Below are 19,189 nucleotides of genomic sequence, written 5' to 3'. Positions count from 1 at the left end.
GTCTTCCCATAGAGGTTCCTTCCGCCCTGTAGCCTTCTGAGGCCCCAAATCTCTGCAATCGCTGCAGCCCACACTCACGTCTCCCTTCTTCCAACTCCCATCTCACTTTCTGTGAGAGGCACACAATCACCTCCTGTGTGCATTGTTCTCTAGCTGTGTTTTGTTCATTCATCCATTCAACTATCCTAAATTGTCTGGGCATGAGTCATAAGTGGGGAGATGGTTATGTACCAAAACTTAAAAAATCCTAACATTCTGGATGTTAAAAAAAAAAAGTAGTAGGTATGTGTCTGACTTCTTCAACAAAAAAAAATAAGAACACAAGGAAGATTTCTTTTGTGATGATTAAGGCTCATGGCTACGTACCTAGGTCCTGCCTGAGACGTACGGGCTGAGTGTCCCTACACAACTGGCTCTGGCCTCTTCAGCTTCTTCACATGCTCTCTGTGGGTTCGCTCTCCCTGCCCTGTCAACTGATTGCCTCGCATAGACCGTGGAAGTGGACTAGATCCCAGGGCAGCCCAGGGAGCAGACCCGGGCTGGCCCCAGAGCCCTGGCTCCTCTCTGCTCAGAGTCCTCTGCCAAGAGACCCTCAGGAGTCCTTCTGCTCCCACCTTCTAAGTAGCCACTTCTGGGCCACGGTAGGCTGGGAAACCAGGTGACTGAACATTTCAGAACTGAAAAGAAAGGGGACCTTCCCTGCCCTCAGTGACCTCCAGGTTAGGCTCCCACCTTTGTGCTTTCCGTCAAGTTTCTTGCAGGCACAGACTGTGTCTGAGTCATTCTGGAAACCCCAGCCCTGAGGACAGTGTCTGGCGCTTGGTGGACCCTTAAATATTTTATTGAGTGAATTAACAGGAAATCTGAGTTAGGGCTTGGGGACCTTCTGTGCCAGCTTCAAGATTCTGCATGTGCTCTTCAGATACAATCCTGTCTTTATGGGATATCTGCTGAGGACACAGCTGTGCTCTGTGTGCTTTACTTTTGTGGGTTCACTACTATTCTAGTGACTCCGTACATGGTTGGGCACGTAGTAAGCACATGGTGCCAACAGCCAGTGTGACTGGAAATGATGGCCTGGATCCACTCTCAGAATAAACCTTCACAGGACAGAGATAAGATGTAACTTTGCCCACTGGAAGGTCACAGTCTGATGGTGGAGGTGGGAGACAAAGGGAGAGAAACATGTCAACAATTAAAGGGAACAGGCAAGGGACACAGAGGCACCGCTCGCACTGCAGATATGTTGAGTATAAAACCAGAGCCTTCCACGTGAAAATAAAATCAGCCGCTGACTCACCAATAGATATATACTTAGCCACCTACCAGCCTCAAATAACTAAACATTGTTCCCCGGCCAGCGAACATTGGAGCCTCTATCTTCCATCGCAAGGAGCACAGAGTCTTGTTTGTTGAAATCAGACAGACCTGTTTTTGAATCTTAAGTCTGGAGCTCACCAATTTGGGTAGGTAATTTAACCTCTCTGAGCATCCCTTTAGTCAGCTACACAGCAGGGGTTACGCACCTAACTTTACCAAGCTGCTGGGAGGGCACTCGGGATACAAGATCAAGACAGAAAGTCCTCAACCTCAAGAAGCCCATGGTCTGGCAAGGGGCACAGGAGAGACTGGTACGTCACGGACACACATTTAAAACTATTAGAAGACACTCGTGTCATTTGTTGAGGAAAGAAAAAGTGTTGAATACTTTCAGTATTGACTGAATATTTCAGTATTGACTGAATGTATTAGGGTTTTTCCAAAGAAATGGAATGAATAGAATGTGTGTGTGTGTGCACTTGTGTGTGTGTGTGTGTGTGTGTGTGTAGGGACTGGGGGGTGGTGGTGGAGGGGGAGGAGAGAGAGAGAGAGGAAGAGAAAGAGAGGGAGAGAGAGAAGGAATTGGCTCACATAGTCACGGAGGCTGGCAAGTCCAAAATCTACAGGCCAGCAGGCCAAGGACCCAGGGGAGCTCATGTTCCATTCCGAGTCTGAAGGCTGTCTGCTGCAGAACCAGGAAGGATCAATGTTGCAGATGAAGTCCAAAGGCAGTCTGCTGAAGAATTTTCTCTTGCTCAGAGGAGGCTGGTCTTTTTGCTCTATTCAGGCCTTTGACTGACAGGGGTAAGGCCCACCCACCCTAGGGCGGGCAACCTGCTTACTGCAAGTCCACCGATTGAAATGTTAATCTCATCCAAAAATGCCCTCACAGAAATACCCAGAATAATGTTTGATCAAATATCTGGGCACTGTGACCCAGCCAAGCTGACACATAAAATTAACCATCGCACTGAACGAAGTGAGTCAAATTCCAAAGCCAGGGAATATGCAGAGACTTTGCTGACCAGCCTTCTTGATTTCCCCACCTGTCCTGACTCTGCAGGATGTCATTCGGCACCTCCAGGTGGGGTGCAGAGTGCGGGCAACTCTTTAAGTGCCCACTGTGCAGAAGCACTGATAATACTTATGTGGGAAATTTGGGTGGAAATTCAAACTCAAATGTTTGTCAGTAGAATTGCTGCCATGTGGGAGGAGAGGAAGAACTTTCTTGCTGATGATCCGCTGCTCTGGGCAAATAAACCACCGCAACAAAACTCAACCAGGAGGAATCATTCATTCTGAAATGTGCACTGAATACAGCCCTTTTGCAAACCATTAACTCCACTAATTACAGCAATGATTCCAGAGATAAGTATCCAGTAACATTTTATAAGGCTCTAAGGCTCCTTGCAGAAAGACAGGATTCCCCTTCCCCCATGCTTCACCCCAAAGCAGAGGTACAGAAGGGGAAAAAAACCTGCTACTTACTGAACACTTGCTATACGCTCAGCATCTTCCTATGTGTTAGTTCATTTAATCTCCATGACAGCTCTTTGAGATAGGGATTATTTTTATAGGTTACATGTAAAGAAAACTGAGGTTCAGAGAGGATCAGAGTATTCAAGGTAAAATCACAAATCAATAGCAAGGCTGCGACTTAGGATCTTCTGGCTCCAAGTTCAGTGTTCTCCCTCTTGTTCCAGCAGCTTCTTCATACCAGGTAATCTAGAAAAAATTACAAGAACTTTAAATAAATAAGGTAAGGACTTCTCAGTACTGTCTTTGCTGCTAGCTGTCTGCTCCCTGGAATTCTTCCCAGCATGTTGGATATGATACCTATCAGGTTTCATATTCACTAGGATGCAACCCCCAAAGGACAGACTAGTCTGATCCTTCCTAGAATTCCTATAGCACCTAGCAGAGATCTGGGGAGACTTGCTGGGGCAGCCACAGCAGTAGGTAAAGGATAGGCTTCAGCACCCAGACTGCAGCAGTCTATATCCAGGCTCTGCCACTAACTAGCTGTGTGACCCTATATGTAATACTTGACTAACCTGTGCCTCAATTTTCTTGTCTGTGAAATGGACATGATGGTCATTATAGTACCTACTTTGAGGTTGGTGTTAAACAGATTGAATGAGTAGATCCTTGCAAAAAACAGTGCTTGACACATGTAATCACTCAATAAATGTAATTTTTTGTGTGTCTAGGGACTTCAAGTTTCCAGAGCTTTATTTTTCTCCGACCTGAGTTCTTTCAGGCACAGAAGTCTTTAGATGTGCAGAGGGTCCCTCTGGACCTTCACAAAATGCAATTTCATAATGCATTGTTGGTTCAAAGCAGTTTTCACCCATGATTCCTGATGACCATACCCATATTCAATAATAAATAATTATGTTCAATAAATATTTGGTTGAATGAAAGCAGAAATTTTAGAGACTGAGGTATAGAAAGCAGCAAAAACCTGCCTAAGGTCACCAGGGGAGATGGCAGCACAGCCCAGACCTTCTGACAAAGAATTTCACATGCTTGCCCGTTCTGGATAGACCCTCTCTCCCTACCACAGAGGTTCAATCCCCTGACAATCTCCTCTCAAGGGTCTCCATCTCCCATCCACCTCCTCTGTTTTCTCCCCTGGCCTGGGCCGACTCTAATTTCGGTAGGCTTGAAATCCACTGGTCATACAGAAAGCGTTTTATCTGACCTTCCACATGCAAATTCTTTCCACTGGGATTTCTCGGTGTCTGGCTCCACCCCAGCCCACATAGCCATAAACACTTGTGTGTCTACAGCCTGGCCCCAGGGGTTCCAGAAATAACAGCAGGGCCCTCCATTAGAATGCTGGAACATAGTAAGGCGTTTCTGCATTAAGACACAGGCCCTTTCCAATCCAGGCCTCTCCTGTCTGTCAAAGCACAAAGCAACCTTTACAAGTCAGGACAGGGAGGGCACCTGGAGGGAGCCTTGTTTTCTGGAAATCCTGCACCTTCTCCCCCCAATCTGTTTGCTCTCTCAGATCTTCCATTCTAGAGAGTCTCCAGATCTGCTCCAGTCTCTGGTTAGAATTGGAAATTGTTTCTTGCCTGTGGCATTCTTTGCTTTTCTATTATGTGATCCTTTCTCCTTTGGATGTGCTGGAATTGGGATCATAGCAGTGTGAGCCCAGATGGTAACTCTCATCCTAAGATGGCACAAAGGCCATCCAGCAGGACAGCCACCTTACTTGGAGTTGGGGGACGGGAGACGGGGGTTAGTGCCAGGAGAGCAGGGAGTAGTTTAAAGAGAAAGGGAAAAGCTAGGATGGCCCTGAATACAAGGCATCTGGGGCAATCTTTCTCACTTCCTGAGGTGAAAATCAGAAATTAACATCCAGGGAGAGAGTTTTAGATTTCCAAGTGTCCTCTCAAAAATAGTATCAGCAAACAAAAAGCGTGTATACATAAGACATGGGTGTGAAAAATTATGTATTTAGGTGCATAACCTGGAAAGAAACAATAAAAATTGCTTTTTTGGGGGGGGTGTTATCAGGTTTTTGTGTGTAGGGGACAGGCGTAGTTATGGGGGTTTTCCTCCAAATTGTGATTAATGCCATTTCCCATTCTAAAGAAAATCACAATACCTGGCACTGCCACAGAGACTTGCCTGGATCTTCTGGTTATCTACCTTTTTTCCAAGGAAATTTTTGGTTTTAGGTGCCCATCTGAAAACTTGAATTTATCCTGTAAAGGCCATACCGAAGCCACTTACTTTCTCCAGGAACTAATTCCTCTTTAATGGGGATGGAATTATTTCTAATTCGCAGCCCTAATCGCAAAGTCGTTAAAGTCTGGAATTAGTGTCTTGAGCTCCAAACCTTTGTCACGAATAGGGAGGTGGAGGAAAGGAAGGCGCTTGTGCAACAAAACAGCCGATTATGTCACCCTCAGAAGTCCAGCCTCAGCCAGGCCGAGCAGAGCCGCAGCTGCAGGGCCAGCAAGATGCGACGCACCATCTGCGGCGGCGGCTGCGGCGGGAGACTCGGCCACCGCCACGGAGGTCGTGCGCGCCTCTCGGTCCCGTGCCGCACCCAGAAGTGCTGGGGTGGCGGGGAGGATGAGGGGAGTTGGTAACAGCATCGCCATGGCAACAGTGACGTCCTTTTACCCTGGATCTAATTGGAGGAAACCCCGTGGCCGAAGCCGCAGCCTGCCGGCCAACCGAACTTACCCAAGCCGACCCACCCTCCTAGCCTCCGCTTCCCCTCGCGCCCCACCCCTTTCGCCCCCTTCCGCGCGCTCTGTCCTCACTGGCCAACGGCGGGGCGGGGGGCGGGACTCTTGGGGACAGCTCGGCGCGTCATTGGGCGGCGCCCCGCCCCTCGGCTCCGGGGTAGGCTGAGACGGGAGGGTCCTCGGCTAAAGCCAAAAGCAGATCAAAGTGGTGGGACTCGCGTCGCGGCCGCGGAGACGTGAAGGTGAGCGCCAGGGTCGGCCCGCGGGCCCCTCCGGCCGCGCTGGGCTTAGGGGCTGGGCGGAGGCGTAGCCCTCGGGCGCGGCCGGCTGCCGACGCCTCTCTCCTCAGGGACGGCTCGGGCGGGAAGGTGCGAGGCCAACGGCCGCTTCCATCTTGGGCCGGCCGGGCGGGGGCGGCGGGCGCGGCCCTGGCTCGGGCTTCCCAGTGCGCGGGGCCTCCGCGCCGCCCCCGCCTCCTCGCGCCGCGGGGCCCTCGGCCGCTCGGGGCGCCCGGCAGGGGCGGGGGCGGGGGCGAGGGAAATTCAACCGGGCCGCGTGTGCGGGAGACAAAAGCGGGCGGCGGGCCGCATTGTCTGACGGCGCTCCCCTCCCTCCTTTTTGTTCTCGCCTGCGCCGCCCCGCCCCTCGGCAGCTCTCGAGGAGGACTCCTCCCGATCCGGGTCGGCGCTCGCCTCGCTCTCCTCGTCCTCGGCCCCGGCCCCGCGCCGCCCGCCCGCCATGGAGAAGACGGAGCTGATCCAGAAGGCCAAGCTGGCCGAGCAGGCCGAGCGCTACGACGACATGGCCACCTGCATGAAGGCGGTGACCGAGCAGGGCGCCGAGCTGTCCAACGAGGAGCGCAACCTGCTCTCGGTGGCCTACAAGAACGTGGTCGGGGGCCGCAGGTCCGCCTGGAGGGTCATCTCGAGCATCGAGCAGAAAACCGACACCTCCGACAAGAAGCTGCAGCTGATTAAGGACTATCGGGAGAAAGTGGAGTCCGAGCTGAGGTCCATCTGCACCACGGTCCTGGTGAGTCCGCGCTGGCCTCGGTGGGGAGGAGAAGGGGCGGCAGGCGCGGGGCGCTTTTGTGCGATGCCTTTGAGAATTCCGTGGGCTCGGAAAGAAACGTGAGCCAGGGCCTGCCTGATTGTCTGCCGATGTGGAGGGTTCGAGGAGGTGAGCCCTGGCTCTGGCTTCCTTTAGTATGTTACCTGAGTTATTGAGACTCAAGCCGCTTTTCCAAGGGTGAGTAGATCTTTTTTCCCCAGATGCTGGGTTGCTGCCACACAGTGTAACTTTGAAACATCCGAGTAGGTTTGTACAGGACTGAAAATCATTTTTAAGCTTCTTGTGCTGGGAGACTGCATGCTGAGATCTGTGAACCTTTTTAAATGTGTTCGTAGGGTTCAAGTAGTTGAAAATAGGTACAGGCACCCTTTTCGATAACTGTAGTAGGTTTTCCTTTCAAAGCTAGTAATGAAAATTTACTTGGAGAATCTGAACAAATGCTTCATTTTTCAAGCAAGAGTATCTGTTGAGCTTTCCTTATTAAAAACGGGATAGGAGGGGAGTTTGGTAAACGGGAAAAGGGCACAGTTAAATGTCCTGGTAAATTTCAGTACTTAATAACATTTCCTTGCTATTGCGTAGCTGAACTTAAGGCTTAATGTGTTGAAGTGAATTCATTTGTGGTGTGAAGTAGATAAGGCAAGCTTTCCAGGTTTTGAACTGTCAAGTCTTAGCGTGACTGTTGGGTGGGGTAGGTAGGTGGCTGTGTGATTCACCCTTACTAGTGAGAGAGAACATTTTTAGCTTTGTCATTGCATGAATCTTTTGAATAGTAATATGAGTTTTAAAAATTTAAATACCAGCATTACATCCTAGAGTGTTTTTAAATGTTTTAATGCTGCAAAGACTTGTTTCTACAAATAAAATAGGAAATATCTGATAGTTTCCTTTCTGTGAGTGCCACTTTTATAAGAGGCCTACTAATTTTTAACGTATTTGTTCCACATTGTATTTTAGGTGGGCTTTGAAAGGCAAGCATGCTAGATTGGTGATTTTTCAAAAGGGAATATAAAGGAAAGAAATTCCTCTTTCCTACCAGCCTTCCTTTTTCATCCCATCAGAATGGTGGGCCAGGAAATATGTTTTCCCCTTCTTTTAAGAAAAAAACTTCTTTGACTTACCTGTTTTTCTAATATAATGGCAGATCTTTAAAAAATCGTGGCTGATGGAGATAGCTGGTGAAGGGGCAGAGAGTGTGTACTACAGTGGAGAATACTTTTACTGGGATTATTTATAAAGACAAGATTTTATATTCATCAGTGTGTTCTTAGCTTCCAGTCCCTGCTTGGCATAGAGGAGGCACTTACAGAAGCCTTTTGGACCTAATTGCTTGTATTTTAAAAAATTGCCAATTTGAAAGTGATGGTAGACTCAGTAGCATACGGTAGTGGCTATTGACAATGTTATCTGCTATAAGATTTGTAAAAGTTCCACATGTTAACAAGGTTTTCTATGTCTGTATTTCTTTTGGGTGCTGTCAGCATGTTTCATTCTTTTTCTGTTCAGTTGTTACTTTTACTAGTTTGTTAGTTAGCTTAGGCAGCAATTCAGAATTACCATAAGATTTTTCCTGTTCTCTAGCAAATTAACTCTGAGCCAAGGGAATATTTGTTTTATTTTGTGGCTTTTATAAATTTTGGTTTTTAGGATGGCTTAAGGAGTGGAAGGGAGTTTTGCTTAGCTGATAATGGCTTGAGATAGAAACCAGGTGTATTAAAGTAGAACTTTCATACAGCTGATTTCAATAGGAGAGAACCCCTGAAATTAGGACAGTTTTTTTATACCAAGAGAAAATAGAAGAATTTAGCTTTATTAATCTGAGATACCAAGGCATAAATAAAACATGTTATTAGTAAAATGACTTGAGAGACTAATTGTGGCTTCGCGGCCAACCTATAAAAAAATAAACTGGGAAAGCACATCTTCAAGTTGGCAACTTATTTGAGAGCTTGCTGTGTGCAAGGAGTACTAAGCGGTATGGGGAAGAAGAAAGCTGAGAACCATAGATTTTATCCTCTAATAATTTATGATGTAGAGTGCATGTGAGATATATACAAACGTACATAATAGAAGATGATTCCCACAAGATGGTTGTGAACAAATCACTACATAGTTTGAAGGAAACAGAAACCTCTGGAAAGTCTTCACAAAGATAGTGGCTTTGGGGATGAGTGTTGAGGGAGGAGGATGGGGGCTGTTAATATTCAACGTAGAAGGAACATAATATACAGGATAGGGCTTGTTGAGGGAAGAATGTGTCAGTGTGATTGAGGCAGACTATGTGTGACAGCCATTGCAGGAGAAAAGCCTGGAAAGGAAGTCAGGAACCATAATTTATAAGAGAAGGTGAGAGTGAGGAGTTTTCCTCATTTGATTGGCAGTGGGGAGACATTGAAGGTTGTTTTATGGTGTACATGTAGCAGCGTCACAGTTAGATTGCTATAACCAGTCTGTAATGTGAACTGATAAGGAAGTGATAGACTAGTGAACAAGAGTCTGATAATTGATAAATTAGTAACTTAATTAGGAGTTTATCAAAATTTTGAGGAAAAAGTGAAACCTAAAATTTCTGAACATGCATGCTATAATGGAGGGCGTTTTCCTTTTTTTTATTTTTTTTTGTGGACAGGAAGGAGAATTTGGTGTGGAGGAAGCAGGTGAGAGTGACTTGGTTATAGAAGGCTAGTAAAAATAACAGGAAGGATAGCCAAAATTATTCACAATAGCCGAGATTCTTGGTCTCTTCATTCCCTTTCATAGAGTAGGTGGGATGGAATTATTGGAACCATTTATTAAAAATTAATATGGTAGATAACCATGTTCTATAATTATTCTATTGAGAGAAGTTATTGAACAGTGGAAACAGAAAAAATGTTAAAATCCAAATGAGCTTTCTAAAGAGCAAATGAGTTTGAGGGCCAAAATGGCCAAGACCAAACTCTTAATGGAAATCTGGGAAAAGTTAAGCGACTATATCACCACGTTAGCTCTGTGACTCATTGTCATTGTAAAACCAGAAACTGGTTGGACTGAACTTCCTACGTTTCTTCCAATTTTGATATCTTTGGGCTATAAAGTTAGTTACATAGGTCCTAGCCATTCCACCTTTGCTCTGACTTCATTCCACATCTAAAATGAGTAGTTTTTAAAGTTCAGGTTGAAGAACATTGTCAACAATACATGAAATACTGAAAAACTGGTGCTTTAGTGAAATGACATCTGGAAGAAGTGATGTGGGAGTAATAGTTGATCTTAGTGTTAGGAAGAGCAGAGTTAAAGTGAAAAACTGGACAGTAGTTAAATAGCATGTGTAAGATGTTTGGGAGTCATTAAGAACTTGGGTGTGAGGGAAGGGCAAATCAAAGAAATTAAAGGGACCTGGGAACAAAATCTGTCATTTACAAAGTTGGTGACCTTGGAATAAGAACCAGACATTTAGTGTATACAAGATAACTTCTGTCTCAAACACCATGTTAGCCTCTCCTGTAGACTTATTTTATTAAATAGAATAATTTCAGTAGACTGCTTCAGTAGAATGCATAAACAATTTCAGAAACTAAAGTCTCTGTTAAGATTTTTAAAAATAAGAATCACTTAAAATAGTGTGTAGAGAATCTATTAGTTGTTTGTCATTATAGAAGCTCTATAACCTTAATTCAGTAATATACTTCAATTTAGTTGTGTTGTATATTAATCTCTTTTAATGAAAATGTGTCTCTCATACTGGTCATTATTTTTTAGTAAGACTGATAATGTTACTCTTGATAGATAATAAATCTTAATATGATTTTATTGACATAATGGAAAAAGTATGGGCTCTGATTCCAGCAGTCTGGAATCAGTTTCTGAATCATTGCTGCATTGCCTTATATTTTTATGAGCAGCAGCAAGTTTTTTAATCAGCCTCTGTTTCTTCATCTGTAAATTGGTGGTGATGGTGCCTGTCTTTATAGGCTTGTAGGTAGAATAATAGCTAATAGTTGACATTTATTGGACACTTTATGGGACACTAAGCATACTTCATATAGACCTGGTGTTCCTGTAAGTTTCAATGATAGTATTTCTGTTCTAAAGTTGAGGGAACTAAGGCATAAGGAAGTTAGTAACATGCATATAAAGCAAGTAAGTGGTAGAGAAAGATTTGAACTCAAGTGTTGTGACTCCTAATAAAATGAAATGGAATACAGGTCCTAGATACACGGTAGCAGACTGAAGACCAAAGTGTGAATCTCTGTTGTGCATTTTAATAAATATAAGATACTATATTTGCAAATTAGGAGAGAAAGAAGATAGATCTGTGGTGGGCAAAACTCTGTGAATCTGTAATATTAAAGCCTTCCTTATATATAGGATATTACAATAAAATTTAAAAACTCCCGGCCGGATGTGGTGGCTCACACCTGTAATCCTAGAACTCTGGGAGGCCAAGGTAGGAGGAGGTGGGAGGATTGCTTGAGGTCAGGAGTTCAAGACCAGCCTGAGCAAGAGCAAGGCCCTGTCTCTACTAAAAATAGAAAAATGATCCCGGAATTTGAGGTTGCTATGAGCTAGGCTGACACCATGGCACTCTAGCCTGGGCAACAGGGTGAGTTTCTGTCTCAAAAAAAAAAAAACCTCCTTAACTTTTGGGTTTTTTGCTCTTGGATTGTAAGCTTCTTAAAGCCCAGAGTTTTGGGGGTTTTTTTTATTTGTGTGTTTTTGGAAGAATGGAATGGAATATTGTAAGTGTAACGTTAGCTCAAGGTTTCTCAACCAGAGTGATTTTACCTACTCTCCCCAGGGAACTCTTGGCAACATCTAGAGACATTTTTAGTTGTTAAAACTTGGGGGTGCTACTAACTTCTATTGGGCAGAGGGCCTGAATGCTGCTAAGCATCATATAATGCACAGGACATCCCCCCCCCCAACAAACTATTACCCCCCCATGCCAATAATGCCAAGATTGAGAAACCTTGGGTTACATCATAAATAAGATGAGCTGTATTAAATTGTACTGAATTATATTGTGCCTGTCCTTTGGATTCATAGTAACATGTTGGTGTTTTATCTGAACTTTGTCTAGACATACCATTTTTTTGCTTGTCACTATTGTGTGTATGCTATTTAACTCTATAGTTTAGTTTATTGGAACTTAATGAGCGGGTCCTGTATTTTCAAAGTGCTACCTCATGGTTGCCTCCAAAACCCTGAGATTGGCTTTTTTTAAAACTTGGCACATAGAAAAAAGACTAAAATTGGAATCTGTTAGGAAGATGCAGTAAAACTTGATGAGCAGTAAATATATTCCCCTTCCCTCATAACTTCCATTAATACCTTGGCAATTGTTCAGACTTTTTTTTTTGAGATAGGGTCTTGCTCTGTTGCCCAGGCTAGAGTGCAGTGGCATCAATCATCATAGCTCACTGCAACCTGAAACTCCTGGGCTCAAGCAATTCTCATGCCTCAGGCTCCCCCGCAAACCCCCCTCCCCAGCTGGAACCAAAGGTGCAAAGCACCACGCCTGGCTAATTTTTCCATTTTTTGTAGAGACAGCATCTCACTCTTGCTTAGACTGGTCTCCAACTCCTGAGCTCAAGTAATCCTCCCGCCTCAACCTCCCAAAGTGCTAGAATTATAGGTGTGAGCCACTGTGCCTGGCCTGGTTCAGACTTTAAAACCTGTATGTTTGTTTATTTGGATGTTCCATAATGCTACTGTTACCCTATATTTAGGTTATAGACAACTTTTCTCCATTATAACCAACATTGGGAAAGAACATCTGGTTGCATGCTTTGCTCTAGGGTTTATTTACCTTAAGTTCTTGCAAGTGGAATTTACAAATCAAAAGATTTCCAATATTCCCTCCCCTGATAGCCATTTGAAAAAATATGAATGTATACTGTCAGCAGTGGTTGAGAATGGTCATTTCCCCTTACCTTCTCCAGCACAGGGAGGTTTTTTAAGGATAAAAATCTAGGGACTGGAAGGATTGAAATGTTATCTCCTTGTTCAGTATTAGATGTAATGAGGACACTACCTTGGTTCTCACAAGGGGCTAGTTTACCAGAACTAATTATTTTTAAGCCTCATACACACAGTTTCACTTATAAAATGATACCATAGCATGGGATTAGTTAGTTCAAGAGCTGAGAGTTGGGAAGTCTCCTTGACTATATTGATATTCGTCTATGATATTTATCATTAAGACCAATTTTGGGCTGGGCATGGTGGCTCACACCTGTAATCCTAACACTCTAGGAGGCCGAGGTGAGCAAATTGTTTGAGTTCAGGAGTTGGAGACCAGCCTGAGCAAGAGCAAGACCTGGTTTCTACTAAAAAAATAGAAATAAATTAGCTGGACAACTAAAAATATATAGAAAAAATTAGCCGGGCATGGTGGCGCATGCCTGAAGTCCCAGCTACTTGAGAGACTGAGGCAGAAGGATTGCTTGAGCCCAGGAGTTTGAGGTTGCTGTGAGCTAGGCTGATGCCATGACACTCTTAGCCCCGGCAACGTGAGACTCTGTCTCAGAAAAACCCATAAAAACACAGTTTTTGTATTTTACACTAATTCTTTCAAAATGCTGATAAAATCTTTGAATTTATACCATTGACTTCCTGGATATCAAGGGGGGTGGTAGAGAGGCATTTAAAAGATGTGAAGAAAAACTATATAGTACATTTGTTGCTACTCTTAATCCATAGGTAAATCAATGACGAATGTTTCTTTCAAGATAAATAACCACCAGATTTGAAAGCATTGGTTGTATATTGAGTACTAAATGACAAAATGATATGATGATCTAGGACTTCAGAATAATTGGGAGGTATGAATATGAAACAAGTGTCTATGAATTTATATAGTTGCAGCTGGCTTTAATGTGAATTCATTATTCTGTTCTCTCTCCTATGCATGTTTAACATTTTCCATAATAAAAAGAAGGGGTTTCCCCCTGAAAATTCCACTCCCAGGTATTTACAGAAGAGGAATGAATGCATAGTTTCAGAAAAAGACCTGTACAAGAATATTCATAGCAGCTTTATTCTAAGATCAGAAAACTGAAAATAATCCATTAACAGGAAAATGAGTGAACACTGATATATTCATAAATGGAATATTACTCAGTAATAAAAAGGAATAGACTACTGATACGCTACAATAGGATAAATTTCAAAACTATGCTAGGAGAAAGAAACTGTATAAAAAGTATGTGCTTCCATTTATGTTAAGTTCTGGAATAAGCAAAACTGGTTTATGGTGGAAAAAATCAAAAGGGTAGTGTCCTCTGAGGATAAAGGCAGGAATTGACTAGAGGTGGGCAGGGGGAACTTTCTGAGATGATTGTAATGTTCTTTATGTTGATATGGGTTTGAGTAACACAGGTATATGCATTTGTCAAAATTCAGCAAATTGACACTTAAGATTTATGCATTTCATTGTACATAAATTTTGATTCAAAAGAGAAAACTAGTGGCATGCATGTATTGATGTCTTCAGGTTGTATAAAAAGTACTAGAAATGGATATGTGATAAAGCAAGTATGGTGAAAGGTTAATGGTATGATCTAGGTGGTAGGTATTATGGGTATTCCCCTTGTAATTTTTGATGCCATGTTTTAGGGGTATGATATTTCACATTACTGGCTGAATGTCTTTAATACTGATAGCAAGAAATGTACAATCCGTGTCTTGTCCTCACAATATGAAAATGTATATGAAGACACTGATACTGATAGACTGGCACTGTAGCTTTTGCTTTTATTTGGTGATGAGTGCTAATTGGATTGGTGGAGTTATAGGATGTTGTGGAAGACTTCCATGATTGACCATATTCTCCTAGCGCAGTGGTTCACAAACTTCTTGGTCTTAGGACCCCTTTTTAAAAATTAAAAATAACTTTAACAAAACAATTGAATGAGAATAGTGCCGTTGCTCTACATTCAATCTATTGAAATATCACATTTCCTGTAGTTTCTGGAAAGCTTCACTCATGAGAGAATGGCAGTGGAATGATAGCAAGTAGCATCTTAGTATTATGAAAATGCTTTGACTTTTCTCCCTTCCCCCCAAAGAGTGTGGAGGAGACCTCTAGAGGTCCCCAGACCACACTTTGAAAATTGCTGCTCTTAGGGGAATGCCATTAGTGTGGTTGGGTGATTGAGCAGTTTGTTTTTTGAGTAGTCATCATGTGATGATACAATTTGTAAAACCTTCCCCTCTATTCTTATTTCCCTTCCCCTTTACCCAAAATTATCCTAGGAATATAGGTTTGGAGACAAGAAAAACATAAACATGATAATGAAGAAAAGAGACAAGTTGATGTTAGAGATTGGTTAATAAGAGTTCCTGTTAATCCCTGACAGACTAGCTAAAGATCTGGTAGGTTGGAATGGCTTCTGCTTCCTTATATTGAGAATGGTAATGTAAGGTTAATACTTTCTTCACTTCTTCTCCCAAATAGCCAAGCAGAAAGCGGAGTTGACATGCATAAAATATGTGGATAATGGTCTTTTGGAGCTGGTTGCATTTGGTCTTGAAAAATAACGGCTTTTGGCGACAGTAAGTCTGGTTAGCTGTTAGCCAACATTGATGAAAGCATTTATCAGTGAAACTTCTTTTTAACACCAGTGTGTTCTCTTTATTATCTGGATCTTTTGCTCCAGTTGAGTTTGGCATAGTGTGGTACTAAATATGTATTCTATAACTTACCTTTAATTAGTTTACTAACTTTTAACTTTTTTTTTTGTTGAGACAGTCTCACTTTGTTGCTCAGAGCATGTGCCATCAGCCCAGCTCACAGCAACCTCAAACTCCTGAGCTCAAGCAATCCTGCCTCAGCCTCCCAAATAGCTGGTACTACAGGCATGTACCACCATACCCTGCTAATTTTTTCTTTATATTTTAGCTTTCCAAGTAATTTCTTTATATTTTTAGTAGAGATGGGGTCTCGTTCTTGCTCAGACTGGTCTTGAACTCCTGAGCTAAAACGATCCACCTGCCTTGGCCTCCCAGAGTGCTAGGATTACAGGTGTGAGCCACTGGGCCCAGCCTAACTTCAGCTTTTGAACATTGTCTCTCTTGTGCATTTGCCACAGGCTTTACTCAGAGAAATGGAGAAGCAGTGATGCAAGTGGTGAGACTGTGACAATAAGGACTTCTGTAAATTTAATAAAAATGCTTTCTTAAAGAATAGTCAGGCCGGGTGTGGTGGCTCAAGCCTGTAATCCTAGCACTCTGGGAGGCTGAGGCGGGCGGGTTGCTCGAGGTCAAGAGTTCGAAACCAGCCTGAGCAAGAGCAAGACCCTGTGTCTACTATAAATAGAAAGAAATTAATTGGCCAACTAATATATATATATATGTATATATATATATATATATATATAAATAAATAAATAAAAATTAGCCGGGCATGGTGGTGCATGCCTGTAGTCCCAGCTACTCGGGAGGCTGAGGCAGAAGGATTGCTTGAGCCCAGGAGTTTGAGGTTGCTGTGAGCTAGGCTGATGCCACGGCACTTACTCTAGCCTGGGCAACAAGCGAGACTCTGTCTCAAAAAAAAAAAAAAAAAAGAATAGTCATAGGCCGGGTACGATGGCTCACGCCTGTAATCCTAGCACTTTGGGAGACCGAGGCGGGAGGATTGCTTGAGCTCAGGAGTTCGAGACCAGCCTGAGCAAGAGCGAGACCCCATCTCTACTATAAATAGAAAGAAATCAGCCAAACAACTAAAAACAGAAAAAATTAGCTGGATGCTGTGGCGCGTGCCTGTAGTCCTAGCTACTCGAGAGGCTGAGGTAGGAGGATCACTTGAGCCCAGGAGTTTGAGGTTGCTGTGAGCTAGGCTGATGCCAGGGCACTCACTCTAGCCCAGGCAACAGAGTGAAACTCTGTCTCAAAAAAAAAAGAACAGCCATAGATTATTGTTCATAAATGTCAGGGTGATTGTAGGAAATAAATGTAAAAGGGTATGAAAATGCTTAAAAATTGTACAGTATAACAATCTTGGCCGGGCGTGGTGGCTCACACCTGTAATCCTAGCACTCTGGGAGGCCAAGGCAGGCAGGCGGATTGCTCAAGGTCAGGAGTTCGAAACCAGCCTGAGCAAGAGCAAGACTCTGTCTCTACTATAAATAGAAAGAAATTAATTGACCAACTAAAATATATATATACAAAAAATTAGCCGGGCATGGTGACGCATGCCTGTAGTCTCAGCTTATCAGGAGGCTGAGGCAGAAGGATTGCTTGAGCCCAGGAGTTTGAGGTTGCTGTGAGCTAGGCTGATGCCATGGCACTCACTCTATAGCCTGAGCAACAAAGTGAGACTCTGTCTCAAAAAAAAAACCCAAAAAAACAAAAACAAAAAAACACAATCTTCAGATCAGACTTACTGCTGAAATAACTCTTATTGGGTTTACTCATCTAGAATTAGTACTCCTGTCCACCAGACATGTGAACACAGCTCAGAGAATTTTTGCTCTTTTAAAAGCTATAGTTTTGGACACCTGCAGTAAAACATATTTATACTAGATGTTCTGATCTTTGGACCCAGTAATATTTCCAGTTATTCAGAAATATGTAATACTTTTTAGATCCTCGATTCTCATACTGCCCTCTCAGGATAATGATGGCCTAGTGAAGAGGTGAGAAGGAAATGTTAAGGGTTTATGCATCCTTTAGTTAGAAAATATTCCTGATTGTTTGGGGCTGATTGCAGAGACCAAGTATTTGGAAGCACTAAATATCCCATTAATATAGTTATGCTACGTGAAAGTTCTTTTTTATGTAATTTAACTTTTTTTTTTTGAGACAAGAGTCTCACTTTGTTGCCCAGGCTAGAGTGAGTGCCATGGCGTCAGCCTAGCTCACAGCAACCTCAAATTCCTGGGCTCAAGCGATCCTCCTGCCTCAGCCTCCCAAGTAGCTGGGACTACAGGCATGCACCACCATGCCCGGCTAATTTTTTCTATATATATTAATTGGCCAATTAATTTCTTTCTATTTATAGTAGAGACGGGGTCTTGCTCTTGCTCAGGCTCGAACTCCTGACCTCGAGCAATCCGCCCGCCTCGGCCTTCCAGAGAGCTAGGATTACAGGCGTGAGCCACCGTGCGTGGCCAATGTATTTAACTTTTAATATATTTTAAAAATTTTTATATAACATTTAAATATCCAAGGACATTTGAAAAGGGAAATGAAAGTGGCATGTGATAAAGGGACTCTGTTCTAGAATAAGATGGGAGTCTTTATCAAAAACTGGTGGTAGTTTTTGCTGCAAATTTTTATTTCCTCCTGTCCTTTCCCCATACCTGCCAAGATATTTGGGGGTAGGAATAAATCTTAGAACCACCTAATTAGAGATGGAAGGGATCAAGAAAGTAACAACTTTCTTTAATAGATTAGGGAAAGAGGTAGAGGAGCAGGCCTTGGCAAGGCCCAATGGCTAAGTTTAAGATTAAAGAAAATATTTAAATGGCAATATTTATTTGTTCAGCAAATATTTTTTATTGTTTACTCAAGTTTGCATTTGATTTATTTTACACAGATGAGGAAAATAGCGTTTTGTATTATGTTATTTCTTGTAATAGTTTTTCAGTCTTTGATTATTATTATTTTAATCTTTTTTTCCTTTATTTTTCTTTTGGAGGGGGAGAGGGAAGGGAGCTATTGCTGATTTATTTTTTTTGAGACAGAGTCTCGCTGGTGTTTTTTTTTTTTTTTGAGACAGAGTCTCACTTTGTTGCCGGGCTAGAGTGAGTGCCGTGGCATCAGCCTAGTTTACAGCAACCTCAAACTCCTGGGTTCAAGTGACCTTCCTGCCTCAGCCTCCGGAGTAGCTGGGACTACAGGTGCGAGCCATCATGCCTGGCTAATTTTTTGTTTCTAGTTTTAGTTGACTGGCTACTTTTCTCTATTTTTAGTAGAGACGAGGTCTCACTCTTGTTTAGGCTGGTCTCAAACTCCTGACCTCAAGTGATAATCCCTCTTTGGCCTCCCAGAGTGCTAGGATTACAGGCATGAACCACCGCGCCTGGTTTATTGCTGTTTTAAATAGAGTAAACTGGTACAGTTTGAATAATTAAGCAGGTGGGAAGAGTTAAAGTTGTACCTCTGTTGTTTATGATCAGCTATACATCTCTGAAAAGAAAAAGTCATTGATGATCCTCTTCATATAGTTATCAAAAAATACTTAGTGATTTATTTTTGTCTGAGGTTTCTGAAAATTTTCTGTTTTTAATCTAAATGGTCTGGGAAATGTTCATAAAGCTATTTTAGCTATTTGATTACTACACTTTTAAGTTTATATCAAGATTTCAGAGCAGCGTATTTGGCCCCAAAATCTGTTTAGTCTTTGAAAGTCCTACTAAGATTGTTGATGTAGGTTCTCAACATAGTTTTCAATAGGATATAGTTAGTATTCTCTTTCTTGTGGTAGTAAGAATTTATGAATTAGAAAGTTTATGGAGAAAATTAGGATTAAGGGGATGGGTGTATGGGTTGAGGTCACAAATTAATCTATAAAAGCCCCAGAACTGGCCGGGCGCTGTGGCTCACGCCTGTAATCCTAGCTCTTGGGAGGCCGAGGCGGGCGGATTGCTCAAGGTCAGGAG

At 42.9% G+C, this 19,189-nt stretch overlaps 1 protein-coding gene and 1 long non-coding RNA gene across 2 annotated transcripts in view; one reads left to right on the top strand and one right to left on the bottom strand.

The window, feature by feature from the left end:
- Window positions 1-2,840: 2,840 nt before the first annotated feature.
- On the bottom strand, window positions 2,841-5,696 carry LOC105882938 (uncharacterized). The gene is made up of 2 exons (XR_002224349.2): window positions 5,607-5,696; window positions 2,841-3,045 (listed from the first exon to the last, which is right to left on the bottom strand). It is a non-coding gene; the product is annotated as an uncharacterized LOC105882938 (long non-coding RNA).
- Window positions 5,667-19,189, top strand: part of YWHAQ (tyrosine 3-monooxygenase/tryptophan 5-monooxygenase activation protein theta) — a 39,157-nt gene continuing 25,634 nt past the window's right edge. The window contains exons 1-2 of the mRNA XM_020288664.2: window positions 5,667-5,773; window positions 6,184-6,563. Of these exons, the coding sequence (XP_020144253.1) occupies window positions 6,270-6,563 (294 nt within the window). The 5' untranslated portion in view covers window positions 5,667-5,773; window positions 6,184-6,269. The remainder of the gene's footprint in view (window positions 5,774-6,183; window positions 6,564-19,189) is intronic.

The sequence above is a fragment of the Microcebus murinus genome, chromosome 3 (assembly GCF_040939455.1).
Source record: "Microcebus murinus isolate Inina chromosome 3, M.murinus_Inina_mat1.0, whole genome shotgun sequence".
NCBI classification, from domain to species: Eukaryota; Metazoa; Chordata; class Mammalia; order Primates; family Cheirogaleidae; genus Microcebus; species Microcebus murinus.
This window is presented reverse-complemented; position numbering and strand designations above follow the sequence as displayed.